Source organism: Schistocerca piceifrons, chromosome 9 (genome assembly GCF_021461385.2).
Source record: "Schistocerca piceifrons isolate TAMUIC-IGC-003096 chromosome 9, iqSchPice1.1, whole genome shotgun sequence".
Taxonomy (NCBI): Eukaryota; Metazoa; Arthropoda; class Insecta; order Orthoptera; family Acrididae; genus Schistocerca; species Schistocerca piceifrons.
In genome coordinates, this window is record NC_060146.1 from 32200282 (window position 1) to 32215283 (window position 15002).

General features: G+C 39.4%; 1 protein-coding gene across 1 annotated transcript in view; it reads left to right on the plus strand.

Annotated features, from left to right (window-relative positions):
• Positions 1–15002, plus strand: part of LOC124716892 (disheveled-associated activator of morphogenesis 1) — a 415554-nt gene that overhangs the window by 304327 nt on the left and 96225 nt on the right. The window contains exons 3-7 of the mRNA XM_047243447.1: positions 1507–1626; positions 3958–4047; positions 5203–5274; positions 12132–12362; positions 13691–13888. Of these exons, the coding sequence (XP_047099403.1) occupies positions 1507–1626; positions 3958–4047; positions 5203–5274; positions 12132–12362; positions 13691–13888 (711 nt within the window). The remainder of the gene's footprint in view (positions 1–1506; positions 1627–3957; positions 4048–5202; positions 5275–12131; positions 12363–13690; positions 13889–15002) is intronic.

A 15002-nucleotide genomic window follows, 5' to 3' on the forward strand; every position in this document is an offset into this window, starting at 1 on the left:
CCTTAACATAGGCAACCTTACTCACAGCATCCACAGTCGAGGCAGACGATGTGAATTAGACTGCCTATCTTAAGGTGCACGAAGACATGAAATGCGATGGCTATTCGGAAAGTTATGTTCCGGTCGGTCGCGAAATAGAAACCACTGTGAAAATCAAAAATGTGTTATTTGCAGTGTTTAGCTACTTCTCCATATTTGTCGTAGCGTTGTACTAACATTCAATACCGTCGTCACAGAAGGCAGCCGCCTGTGGTTTCCGCCAATTCTCTGCGTTCGTCTACAGCTCGTTGCCTGTGCTAAAATGTTGTCTTCATAGCCATCAGTTCATATGAGCAGAAGTGAGCCAATTACGGGCTGCATTGTGGGTGACCGAACACTACCCAACGAAAACACTGCAGGAGCATCTTCATTGCCTCTGCGGAGTGCGGCTGAGAACTGTCACGAAGAGCAAAATGCATGACAGTTATGCTATGTAGGCTGCACAACGTAAGGCGAAATCTCTTAGCTGGTCCTCACACTTTGCTATACACTATTTTCTAGGCACCTTTATGTACTTACTGTGCGCTCAGAATTGAAAAGCGCGACATGCTGTGATCGACGGGCATACTAGACACACTACCCCACACGTCTGTGCAAAACTTCATCGGATTTTCACAATCGTTTCCATTTCGTGACTGATCGAAACTTACTTTCCGAAAAGCCCCCGTATTTTCCAGGACAGTCAAATAACTTCACCCCGGTAGATATGGTTCGCTTTCACGGGTTGAGTTGTTTTGGAGAAGACCAGACAGCGAGGTCACCGGTCTCATCGGACTAGGGAAGGACGGGGAAGGAAGGCGGCCATGCCCTTTGAAAGGAACCATCCCGGCATTTGCCTGGAGCGATTTAGGGAAATCACGGAAAACCTAAATCAGGATGGCCGGACGCGGGATTGAATCGTCGTCCTCCCGAATGCGAGTCCAGTGTCTAACCACTGCGCCACCTCGCTCATGCTTTCACGGTAGAGGTGTTTTAGCTAAATTTCCTTCATAAGCTAAAAACCATTAATTGTATACTATTTTAAGTTGGAACATGTTTTGTGTTCTTATGTTCTCTTCATTGGTAAACCCTTTCTCACTTGAAGCATGCTGATGTGAAGTTTGTCAAGGTCAAGGGGCAGTGAAACTCATATTTCATGTCAAAATAGCTCTATACAAGTATGAACTTTGCCAAGAACCGCAAGTTACCGCTTATTATTAATTAAAGGTCGTTGACTAGCTTTGTGACAGTATGTGAACAGGACTTCAATGTCAATTGGTTGTAGTATAGTAAAGGTTGTTTTAGTGAGGCCAATTTCATTTTAACAGCATAACAATTCACTATAAGGAGTTTGCTGAGAGTCTCTATTCATTACTGAACACAATTTGTGGAAAGTGACTGCAGGAATTTCCACCACAACACACACGGTTGTTCATTCATTATTATCAAACACACGAATGTGATTGTAACGTGCTGTTGTGTCCACAGGATGCCGAGCCGCCAGAGATCACATACTGCGTGGTGGAGCAGGCAGGCACGCTGTCGCTCACTCCAACCCAGCCCATGCCTGCCCCAGAGGAGCTGAACGCCAAGTTTGCAGAGCTCGTGGTGAGTGGCACTCGGGGACAGTTGTAGCTCCATTAGTACAGACAGATAGACGCATAGGTGTGGTAGTAGCAAGGCAGCATCACAATTATCCATGACGCATTCATCCTCAGAATGTCCCCAAGTATACATTCATCCACACAGTGTTGTCTAACTAAACTTTCATCCTGTGATGTCCAATTACATATTCATCCGCTCTATATTGTTCATTCAGCATTGCCCAGCCACATATTCACCCAACATTGCCTATCTGGTTAACCAATGAACCAACCACTTATGTAGCACTGTCCTATCAGCCATCCTTATTCGTGTACATCTACATTCTCATCCTCTCATCAAAAGGCATAAAATTGCTATATGCAAAGCACCTGAGTTCGAACACGGTGGAGGCTGACAAAGTGGCGCTTTGAACTCTTCTGCCTGTTTTCAGCATTCCCATTTACACTGCATGTATCTAAATACCACTTCTAAAATTAAAGTGGTTTTAATTTTTTGCACAGGATAGCACGATCTAACAGGTAACCGAGAAATGTGCGACAAATTGTCATTTTAAGAAACAGCAATGTTGTCCCAGAAAAATTTACTTTCACGAGTTCCTAAGTATTCAGTTCTTTTCTCATCAACGTCTTATCTTCATGTAATTATAATCTGCATGCCACTGACTTCCATATCTGCTCTTAGTAATATCTGTCTTGCTGTATCAGGCACGGATGACAGTTTGTCTTTTGTAAATCCTCAGCGCCAGTTTTGTAAAGGCCTCGTCGCTACTGTGGTGGAGGCCGCATTGCCCCTGTTGTTAAGGTAGGCCGAGTTTGTGAGTTCGTAAAACAGCTACTGGTTGAGTACATCGATAAGACAATTTCTCCCTGCCAAAAATGAGTTAAAAGGGTTTACTTACCTTTGTTACTTGTTGAATAATGAAGACTGCAACACTGCATGTAATATAACACAAAAAGGCCCTCAGTGGCTAAGTGCAACTAATCATAGGTAAACTTCACAGTACATAAAAAGCACTCCAACTTCAGGCCACAAATGGCCCATCAGGACCATCTGACTGCTGTGTCATCCTCAGCTGAGAATGCGGATAGGAGGGGCATGTGGTTAGCACCCCATTCTACCAGTCGTGGTTTTCTTCGACCGGAGCCGCTACTGTTCGGTCGAGTAGCTCCTCAATTGGCATCGCGAGGCTGAGTGCACCCCGAAAAATGGCAACAGCGTACGGCAGCCGGGATGGTCACCCATCCGAGTCCCGGCCTTGCCCGACAGCACTTAACTTCAGTGATCTGATGGGAAGCGGTGTATCCACCACGGCAAAGCTGTTGCCTCACAGCACATAGCAAATGCAATTCACAACAACTGTCTGTTCACTTTTAAGATTTCACTAAGTCAGTCCTGGACGATGATCTAGTGCCAAATGAGTGAGAGCCGCTCTTCTGTCTTGCGAGTAGGCTTCTGTCTGTAATTATCTGAAGACTGGCAGACTGTAGACCGGCAATTGGCCGAGGCGAAGTCGATACCTTCATCCACGGCGCTGCTGGATGTCGCGCAATTGGCAAGTGTCCATGGCACTGGCACCAGCTCGCTTCTGTGTGCCTGTGGTGCTTTTTCACTGGCCGTGTCTCGTTCGGATGACACACCAATGTCCATTGTCTAGATGGACACAAAATTTCTGTTTGAATGTGAACCTGACAGAAGTTACATTAGGTTTTGATATTCACCCCTTACCCTGACAGTTAGCATTTCTGTGAATGAAAACTGCTTAAAATTCTCAGGATATCATGTTACATTAGCAAAATAATAGGAAGAGGTACAAACACAATCATTAATGAGCTCATACTGCTCAATCTTTATTGTCTATCCACCAAATGAGACAATGGAGTTGTCTGCTTCGGCCACCTTTTCTCTCAGAGCCATTGCCTTTCCACTGTGGTACGCAGCTGTATGTAGGGTGCAGCACTGCCGGCTTGTGTGTGGCAGTTGGCTGTGACACTGCTGTAGTTATGTGCATTCAACTCTCCCACGATTTACTTTATTACTTTTTAATGAGTGATGCTGCTCTTGTTTCAAATATGTCTAACACTATTTGGAGCATTGAATACCTCTCACTTCTGAAGTCACAACATGAGAATCAAAATTGTGACGACACCCGCAAGTTGTCGTCGAAATTTATATCTCCCACACAAACTGAGGTGTCTTTGCGTAATTTATCCACAGATGCAATGTCTGTGAGATTTTGGTCACGTCCTTGTCATCCATTAAGATGTACTTCTGCTCGACTCTGTATCGTGTTTGGAGTATGTCCCGAAGTGATTCCTCGTCGACTGTACATTGCAGGAGGAGCTCGACCTGACGGCACCGAACAAGGCGGCGATGCTGAGTTTGCCTCCGGAGAAGAAGTGGCAGATATACTGTAGCAAGAAGAAGGTGAGGCAAAACTTGTGATCTTGTGGAATAGTCGACACAGTAAGTTTTTATGTCCATTGAATTACATTGTAATTTCAATAAGTTGTCAGAACTTTGGTTACCTGCCAACAGCTTTAATACGCAAGGTATGTGGTCAAACAATACTAGAAATCAGAATAATCGTTGCAAAGATTTAAAGCCACTGGCTTTGGTCCAGAAAGGTGTCCATTATTCTGAAATACACATTTTAAATAACTTGCAATCACTCATAAAAAGTTTAATTACTAATGGAGCTCAATTTAAGAGGAGGCTAAATGATTTAGTGGAGTGTAACTTCCCGCCTCCCTGACGAATGTCATAGTAGAACTGACTGACGCGTATATCTTCTAACTTGTTTTGTCGTACAAACAAATGCTTTGAGTTATTGATTCATTTGGCCTTTTTCTTAATTTTATCTGACCAAAGGATGAAGCATTGCACATAATCTGACTTCTGCACAGCAATGTGATCAGGGTCAATGTGTGTTGTAAACTGATTTTCTCTTTGATGATGCATAGCTACACTAGCATCTATTATCTATCTATTGTTCCTCAGTGTATTGTACATTTACACGATTTGTGACAAATTCATTATTACCTCTTACTTAAAAATACAATTATTACTATCTTTCGATGGACATTAATATATCTCTTATTTGTGTAGATACGTGTTCTTATTTTGAGACATGCTTTACATATTTGAGGTTTTCCTTACTAAGAATTTATGAAACAAAGAATACTTCTAATATGATCTAATGAAATACTTTTTTGGCTTCATAGTTCACTTCTTTCTGGACAAAAATAAGCTTAGACTGTGGAAGGTATTTTTGTTCCTTGTGTTATATTTTTGAATTTCACTAGTTCTTTACAACAGACTCCATAAGAGAATGTATGCGAAGCATGAAGTTTGAGGATGGACACCATATATTATCTTTGAAGCATATTTCTGTGCAATGAGTACCTCATGTGGAATGGCCCCAGGGAATTATTTGGTATAACATTAATGAATTGGAGTATGTTCGGCAAACCAACTTTCTGATCATTACATTACCACAGTAATTATATGAACAGTTAATGTTGTGGAACTCAATGATTTTAGAAGTTCTGAGTTTACACTGTTTCATATTTTGTGTTGCAGGACCAGGAGGGAGAAACGGATCTGTCTCACTTGCCGGAGCACTACATAGAGCGCGTCAAGGCTCTCGCCATGGTAACTATACTACCCATCACCAAGAAGTCTATCGTGATAGCGTGCTCACTTGTGTATGTTTCACCTCAATTTCTGCTGTCCTGTGTTTCAGATTTTTGTTGTTGCGAACTTCACACATTGCAGCAGTACGACTGCTATTATTTAACACGTTTTTGTAACTGACATTACTACATTGCCCTGTAGCTGTCCCTAGAGAGTGTGGTGATCCTGATTAGTTCTAATATGACTTTAAGTCAAAATTTGTTGAGTACTGCAAGAGCAGGGATGTTTACCTGCACATTAATAAAACCATTTTTTTGTGCTCAGTTGTTTGGTCCACAGTGGAAAGTGTACAGGTTCACTGTTTGAAAGATACCAAAATAAATTTCAATCTCGTGTGTCTTTTTTGTATAAACAAGCAAATATCAGTCTTGTGACATAAGGTGATGTGGCTAACATGTTGCCAATCAAAAAGTATCAAGAAAAATTATCTAGTAGACAGCAAGAGGTGACACACCGTTGTTTCGTGCAAGAGTTCAGCAAGAACCACTACTTCTGTCTATGTCAGTTTTGGATAAAGCCAACACAATGTATATGTTCGTTCATGAATTGACAGTCATACCGATTAACATTTTTATTGGCTAAACTGGTTGTGGAAAACTATATGTAAGTGGTGAAAGAGGTCTGTGAGACTTATGTAGTGAAGAACTGCAGTATTGAAATTGACCTTTACTTTTCAGCTTTACCATTTTACCTACCAGTTAAGATACTGCAACATACCTGTCACAATTTTCCATCACTGAAACAAGTCTGTGTCCTTTTCTATTGGCTTTCAGTGTCACTTGAGCTGCACATAGATCTATGTGGCTAAAACCAACGGAACATTTATTATAATAGTGATTGTATCAGAAAATAAAAATTATTTCAAATAAATATATGTAATTTCAGTTGTTCAAGAACTACACTTTCTGTACAATGTGAACAGGATCTTCCTCATTTTGAAATATTTCATAACAGATTATTGTTTACCATTGCCATTGTGTTACAGTGGTGCAGATTTAACTGCAACTGTGACATTCACTCTGAAATGGGCGACTCAGTATTGTCACAATTTCAGTGCGTTGTGGTTTCTGGGTTATATTAAGCAACATTACTATATCAAAGGCACGCATTTAATGGTACAGCTGAGTTGTCAATTCCATTTTTATGCACTATTTTTTGTCATCCTCTGGTATCATTACGCATATTCCATTCATTCGTACATTGTGTTAGGTCGATCTGGCCCCGGAAATCCCAGATTCAATTCCAGATAGGAATCCCTCCAGGATAATCCCAGCCTGCTATCAAAAGAGTACCAGGGATCTTTCCCGGAGGTAAAAGGCGGCTGGGACCGGCAATGGGCCACTGCCCTCCCCCTCGTAGTGCCGCAATGGAGGACATTCTACCTGCAGTGTCACCAGTAGCACCGAGCGAGGTGGCGCAGTGGTTAGCACACTGGACTCGCATTCGGGAGGACGACGGTTCAATCCCACGTCCGGCCATCCTGATTTAGGTTTTCCGTGATTTCCCTAAATCGCTCTAGGCAAATGCCGCTCTGAAAGAGCACGGCCGACTTCCTTCCCCGTCCTTCCCTAATCCGATGAGACCGATGACCTCGCTGTTCGGTCTCTTCCCCCAACCAACCAACCATGAATCACCAGTAGCCCAGTCACGGGCTAGTGTCGCAGAAAAGAATCTGCTAGTCTGGAGAAAAAACTGTTCCCTCCTCAGTTTTACTATATATCTGCTGTTAGCAGCTTAACATTTACTTCATTATAATGGCATTTTTCAAAGAAAATTATATTCTATGTCTGCAAACACTGAGCCTTGTTAACAGTATATTACTATTTGTCACACAGCCTTATAATGAATACTTGGACATGCCACTTACTTAACGGAACTTTTCAATTGTCGTATCTATATATACAGATAATTGTAGAAAGAATGGCTGATAGGTTTGTTAGTCGGGCTGTAATCATTCGGCATACACGACGGCACGTCTCGCGACACCTAAGATGACAACTGAGTCTGTTATCGAAATATTGTGCCCAAAATGGAATCGACAACTCAGTTGTACACCTGTAAGGACAGCATCAATCGTCCACATAGAGAAAGCTATTGTGTCTCAGATAATTATCAGTTCATTCAATTTAGAAGTGTAACAACACAGATCCACACGAATAAATAAATAACTGCAACAGCTGTCATGAGACAATTTATTGATGTATTGGTTCACAACTAGTTTCGTAACTATAAAGGTACATCTTCAGGAGCCACACAGTCGACCCTTTTCAATCGTGGAGGCTGTCCCCCAATAAAACAGAGACGCCCCCTATCCTCATGCTGATCATTTTTCAGTGCATTATTGCCGAGTTGTCAGTGCACACTGTGCTGCTCCACGCACAGCCTCTCACCGTTGCTCGACTTACATCTAGTATGTAGTATAGTCACAAAACCAGTTGTGAACCAATAGCTCAGTAAATGGAGTTATTTATTTATTCAGATGGATTTCTACAGCTGTGTCTGACCAACTCACCAAATCATATGTACAGTTCCATATGTTCTGTGACTCTCACACTAGTCCGCCAGCAGCAACTTGGACATTAATTTTATAGCCTTAGAATTCACGTATAGCCCACCTCACTTCATGTTATACATAGCTGTGTGGCCCAACTTTCGTACTCAGATAACTGCAAATAACTGCACATTAATTGCAACTATTGAGGCCCCAGTTCACTGACTTATTCTTAAACTCTGGTCAGAAAAGAGCTAGACGAGTGGTATACCTGCAGCAGGACTGCAGAATCCATTGTGGCCACAATAGTTGTAACTTTACTGACCTATATGAGGTGTCAAAAATCTTCTTCTCGTGTCATTGTTCATTTCAGGACTGTTAGGTATTTTAAGTAGTTTTTAAATAATTCAATACAACACCATCAAAGCTGAATTTTAGTTTCTGTTTATTACTGGTTCTGTTACTGCTGATGATGATCAGATTGTGTATTGTTTTTTTTTTTTTTTTTTTTTTTTATCACAGAGTAAGTCAGACTGTACAAACTTTATTGGATATAAGGTCTGCCTGTTATGCAAAACTCTGGTTTTTCATGTAACCCAACACGTTTCATCACCTCTGTGCTATCATCGGTGGGTTTTCTTTATTCGACTCTTAATTTTAGCTTATATGATTATGTAGGACCATTTGTACATTACCTTGTACTGGTAAGTTGTTTCTTTTTCTTTCACATTCTTTTGAGTGACTGAGAAGCACATCCAGTGATATACATATCTCTCAAAATTACGTTTATGACAAACACTGAGATGGGACACAATAATAATGATTACACTATATTTTGGTGAAGTGAAAAGGTCCATTACAAACAAAATTCTAAAGTCGGTGGTCACTGACTGTGCCATCATCATCATCATCACGGGCAGTTTCCAGCCTCTGGCCGGGTCTGTATGGAACATAAGGCCTCTCCATTGTCTTCTGTCTTCCCACCATCTCTCCGTCTTCACCTTGGTCCAGTCCTCTCCTTTCATTCATCTGTCTCTCGGTCTTCCTCTTGGTCTCTTTCCTTCCAGTTTCATCTCATGTATCCTCCTGGGTATTCTCCTCCATTCTCTTAACGTGTCCATACCATCTCAGACTTGATTTCTCTATCTCCTCCTGTAATGGTTCCACCTTCATTAACTCTCTGATCTTTGTCACTCCAATACTGTTTTTCACGAATTTGATCTCATTAGCTAGTACTTTGCTTTCCTCTCTTCCTTTCATAAATCAGGTTTCTGATGCATATGTCACGATTGGGACACAGTATGACCGATATATAACCTTTTTACTGATTTGGGGTACATTCTTGCTCCATATCAGGCTTCTGACACTCTTCTGAAATGCTTCTGCTTTTCTCCCCCGCTCGTTTATTTCTCTGTCATTTTTTCCATCATCCTGTATCAGGCTTCCACTCTCCTCAAACTTTCCCCACCAATTGATATTCCAGTTGTTCCTCTCTCCTTCTTTCTTGTTGTGATAATCATCTCACTCTTACTTATACTAAATTTCATCCCGTATTCTTGTACTGTTCATTCCCATGTGTCCAACTTTTCTTGTACTTTCTCCTCCTTATTCCCCCGAATCATCAGATCATCTTCAAACACCATAGCTTTCATCTTCCTTTCTCCAATTACTTGTGCTACTATACAAGTAATTGGAGAAAGGAAGATTGTTTGTTGTGCCTCTTTAAAGATGTTTGTATTGAGGTTTCTTAAAAAAGTTAAAATTACAAAAAATTCCATTTTCATTTCCAGTATAAAAGACACACACACACACACACACATATATATATATATATATATATATATATATATATATATATATATATATATATATATATATATATATATATATAAAAAAAACAAAGATGATGTGACTTACCAAATGAAAGTGCTGGCAGGTCGACAGACACACAAACAAACACAAACATACACACAAAATTCAAGCTTTCGCAACAAACTGTTGCCTCATCAGGAAAGAGGGAAGGAGAGGGAAAGACGAAAGGATGTGGGTTTTAAGGGAGAGGGTAAGGAGTCATTCCAATCCCGGGAGCGGAAAGACTTACCTTAGGGTGAAACAAGGACGGGTATACCCGAGTGTATACCCGTCCTTGTTTCACCCTAAGGTAAGTCTTTCCGCTCCCGGGATTGGAATGACTCCTTACCCTCTCCCTTAAAACCCACATCCTTTCGTCTTTCCCTCTCCTTCCCTCTTTCCTGATGAGGCAACAGTTTGTCGCGAAAGCTTGAATTTTGTGTGTATGTTTGTGTGTCTGTCGACCTGCCAGCACTTTCATTTGGTAAGTCACATCATCTTTGTTTTTAGATATATATTTCCTACGTGGAATGTTTCCCTCTATTATAACTATATATATATATATATATATATATATATATATATATATATATATATATATATATGGCAATGAAGTTCTATTTTAACCATCAGCTGCATATTCTTCAAATGATGTAATTATATGATCTGTATTCTATGTTTTGTGAATGAAAATGTGGACATAAAATTTATGTCTAGGTTTTAGCAAGGCCAGCCATGAATTTTCTAGGAACTCAAATGAGTGGATTTTCAGCATGATTACATTTTAAGATTAGAACATTCTGCTATTCTTAAAATGATAACAATTTTGAATATAGATGTTTTTTAAATTGCACAGTTTTCAGAAAAGATAATTTTTAGAAAGAAGAAAATCAGTGCTTCCAAGTAAGGTATGTCAATCTTAAATTCCTACATGAATAATACGTGAAATAAAGGAAAGACAAGTGCTCACCTACAGCTGACTGATGTGTGGTGCATAGAAACATGCAACAGAAACAGTATTTTGGTAGCTTTTGAGCTCGTGGTCTTTCTCTGGCAGAAGTGCACACATTCATGCATGTGACCACACAGACACCCTTGGCCGTGAATATGTGCTTTTGGGTGTGTCTGTGTGGTTACGCACATGAATGTGTACTTCTACTAGAGAAAGAGCTGAAAAAACTAGTGAAGTACTGTTTCTATTGTGTGTTTCTAGGTGCCACACACTAATCAGCGGTAGGTGAGTGGTTAACTTTCCATTATTTTACGTATTAAAACAACATTTTAGTGGGGTAGAATTTTCAAGCGCTCCAGGATTTCATGAATCAAAAATTTGGAAAACTTCCTCGGATAAAATATTTGTATGCAAACTACTTTCCTATCATCATTAGTATCAAGTAAGTAATATACTGAATAACTGTTGTGCTCTTCCATGCTGACTGGTTTGATGCAGCTCTCCACGCTATTCTCTACCATGTGAGCCTTTGTGTGCCTACTGCAATCTACATCCTTTGGAACCAGCTTAGCTTTGGTATCCCACACTCTTCCTTCCAGTAGCAAACTGCTGATTCCTTAAAATCTCAGGATCTACCCTATCAACCTATTCATTATTTTATTTGCGTTACATAAGATATTCTTTGTTCCCCAATTTGATTCAGTACCTGCTACTCATCTAATCCTCAGCTTTTTCCTATAGCTGCACATTTCAAAAGCTTCTATTCTCTTTTTTTCTGAACCCTTTTGTTCTCCATGTTTCTCTTCTGTACGAGGCTATGATCCGGACAAATATCTTCAGAAAAGTTTTCATATCATTTAAATTTACATTTGACGTTAACAAATTCCACTTTTATTTAAATATATATTTCTTCTCTTGCTATTGGCAGTCTGCACTGTACATCCGGTCTACTTTAGCCACCATCAGTTATTTTGCTGCCCAAACAGCAAACTTCATCTACTTCTTTTATTGTCTCCTAATTTCTTCTGTTATTTAATTTGACTACACTAGATTACAGTTGTTTTACTTATGTCGATATTCATCTTATAAAGTCTTTTTAAAACAATATTCATCCTGTTCGACTGCTTGTCCGAGTCCTTTGCCATGTCTGAAAGAATTACAGTCGTCGGCAAACCTAAAAGTGTGTTTTAAACCTGGAAGACAGACTACAATCTTGTCTCTCTCCATTCTCAACTACAGCTTCCCTTACTAACTACTTACACTGTCATTCTTAGCATCATGTAAATAGTACACTGTACTGTAAGGTTCAGAAAATTGCACATTAAAAAAAAAAAAAAAAAAAATTAGGGATTCAGTGTATACTATGCATATGTATTAAGTATACAAAAGACCGAAGACAGGTAAGAAAGTTTTATTTGTATTAAGAGTGGTGTTGTAGCAAGTTGAGCTATTCCATGTTGCTATATTTTATAGTGACGGAGCTCGAGCCAATCAGGTGATGAGAGTCTTTCTGGTCCACAGCTTCAATTTCCAACAGTGGACGCAGACGATGAGGTGCGGTCCCGCACGCGGCAGCTGGATGCACTGAAGACAGCGCTGCGCACCCAGCCGCACAGCTTTGTACTGCGCTTTGTGGAACTGGATGGTCTGCCCGCACTGCTCTCCTTCCTGGGGGGCATGGACTACCAGACAGCACAGAGTTCTGTCCACACCTCACTCATCGGCTGTGTCAAGGCGCTCATGAACAATTCGGTACGTAGCGGATTTTCACTGAGGCTTGTTTGTTTTGAGGTTGAGTTCGTTGGCCTAATTTTTTTCTTTTTTGTCGATATTCTTGCTTACAACCATTAAGACAATTCTGCTTCATTTATTCCAGGTGACTGGCAAGTATTGGTATTATGTGTAACACCACATCTAGAACTCCAAAGATAATTTTTATTATTTTTATCTAAGCTGCGATATAAAGTTGCACAGGAAATCATAACCACTATACGGATATTGAGCACGTCCTAAGCACCACATCTTGGCAGATAATTGTTGTTGTTGTTGTTGTTTTTCTTTTTTTTTAAAACACTTTTGGGTATGGACCACCATCAGAATTTCAGATAAAAAAACTTAATACAGAGTATTATGTAAAATGATTTCTGTTTTGATCACAAATGTGACACATTGATCTGTATCAAGTTCTTTTGTCTGATACTTTAATGACAGGCTGTGCTCAAAACATGTGAATTAAAAGAAAATATTTTAACAACAAAGGGTCTGTTTTTATTATCAGTCAAGAAGCGGTTAATATGCTTTGTATTAGTATTGTGCTATGGCCGTGCTCAGAATATTAGGTGGGTGGACTATCTTCCTCCTGAGCGTAGATCACAATTTGCTTTCCCCCTGACTAATATTAATGATGTCTATTTATTTGCAGGCTCATTGTAAATTGTAGAAAAAATAATTCTATAAGCTTCTTTAAATGTATAACATTTTATCTGTTATCAATTTAGAATCAATGGTTCTCTCTCACAGCATTTTAATTAATTATCAGTGTTTTTCAGAGACTGTAATTGAGCTTTTGTATTTTTGCAGTGCTCACATTTCTTTTAATATGAAACTTAGTTTCAGCATATGTTTCTTTAATACATCAATCATGTATTGCCTCCACATCACTTTAAATCTTCAAATACAGTGTGTATTCATTTACAGACTAATAATTTGAGTTCAATTTTTTGCTACTTACTCAATTATTTCTGTTCTTTACATATGAAACTGAACTATCAGCTGTAGCAAAGATATTGCCATTGCAACATTGCATCACTCATACACTCGACATGAAGCAGAAAGAAATAAGACATTTATTAAGTACATGTAACACATAATAATGTAATACAGAAATATATTTTATGAAATGCATATTAAATCATTTTGCATTTATTGCATATTATTAACTACATGCAAATCTGTACAGTCTTGCGTTCTACAGAAAATGTAATAACTGTGAAACATTTCCAGTGCTAAGACACTGTTATTAGTAGCCAGTTGTCGATATTGTTCTCCCACCCACAGTTTGTATGACTCTGCTGTTGCAGAACGGTAGAGCGCACGTACTGGCACATCCCACAGCTATTGACACGATAGCGCAGAGCCTGAGCACAGAGAATGTCAAGACAAAGATTGCCGTGTTGGAGATCCTTGGTGCTGTGTGCCTGGTGCCTGGTGGGCACCGCAAGGTGCTGCAGGCGATGCTCCACTATCAAGCGTATGCAGCCGAGCGCACACGCTTCCAGGTATGTGCCGAGCAGTAGCCCTTTATTACTTATAAGTAAAGGCAGTACATTATCAAAATATTCAGCACAACTGAGTCAAAATGTTAACTTGCAAAGCCAGCTGAACTTTCATATTACTTTATAAATAGGTGTCAAATCAGTTACATGGTTTCTAAAAGTAGATTTTTGAACTGTTTGAAGAACCAAATTAGAAGAATAAGCAATAAAATTAAAAGTTAAAAGGAGAAAGATAAGAATTATGTTGTTAGCAAAATCAGATACTTGCAGTGATAGAATAGAATGAAACTCATTGCAGAACTCAGCTAAATAAAATTGGCAGTTCACAAAAAGCTACAGACAGCCATATTAAATTTAAAAAATCCATCTCACATTACACCGAGAGCAATTTAAAGCATAAATATACTATAAACTTAAGAGGAGACAGAATGACTGTCCATTAATTACCTTAAGGAGATGAAATTGCAAGTAAAGATGACAGAAATACTTTAAAGCGAGAATTATTATACTTAGCGTCAGAAAATATATATATTTTCATCCGGTGGGAAGGAAAGAGAGGTTAGTAAGAGAAGAATGGAAAGATGGGGCAAGTGACTCAGAACCCAGTTGAGGGGATATAGATGAAAAGGAGGTCAGTGGTAACATGTTCATAAGAAATTTTCCAGTTTCAGTCCAGATATCACATAAAGAACACAGTGAGAAGTAAAGATAGATTAAACCTGCAGAGAAAAGGAAAGCAGAATGATTGATGCAATTAAGAACTTCTAGGAAAGTGAAAAAAGAGGGGAACGGACCAAAAATAGGTAGCAGGGGGGTAAAGGGGGGCGGTGAAGTTAAAATATTTATTAGATAATAAAATTCATTGAAGAGTACAACTGATTAGATAAAAGAATCGTTGAATATTTCGAGAAAAAGATCATCAGTTGACCAAAGAAGATATGAATATACCTGAAAACGACATTTGGAGGAGAGAAAAATTCAGAACCAAAATTACAAAAACATAAAGGATTTTTGAGAAAAAGCTATTCAACATGGAAGGAGCATCACTCGGTAACAAAAACAGCAGCAAAGTGAATGAATGGAAAAGTACTGGCAAGACAGGAAGAAGTACCTCATT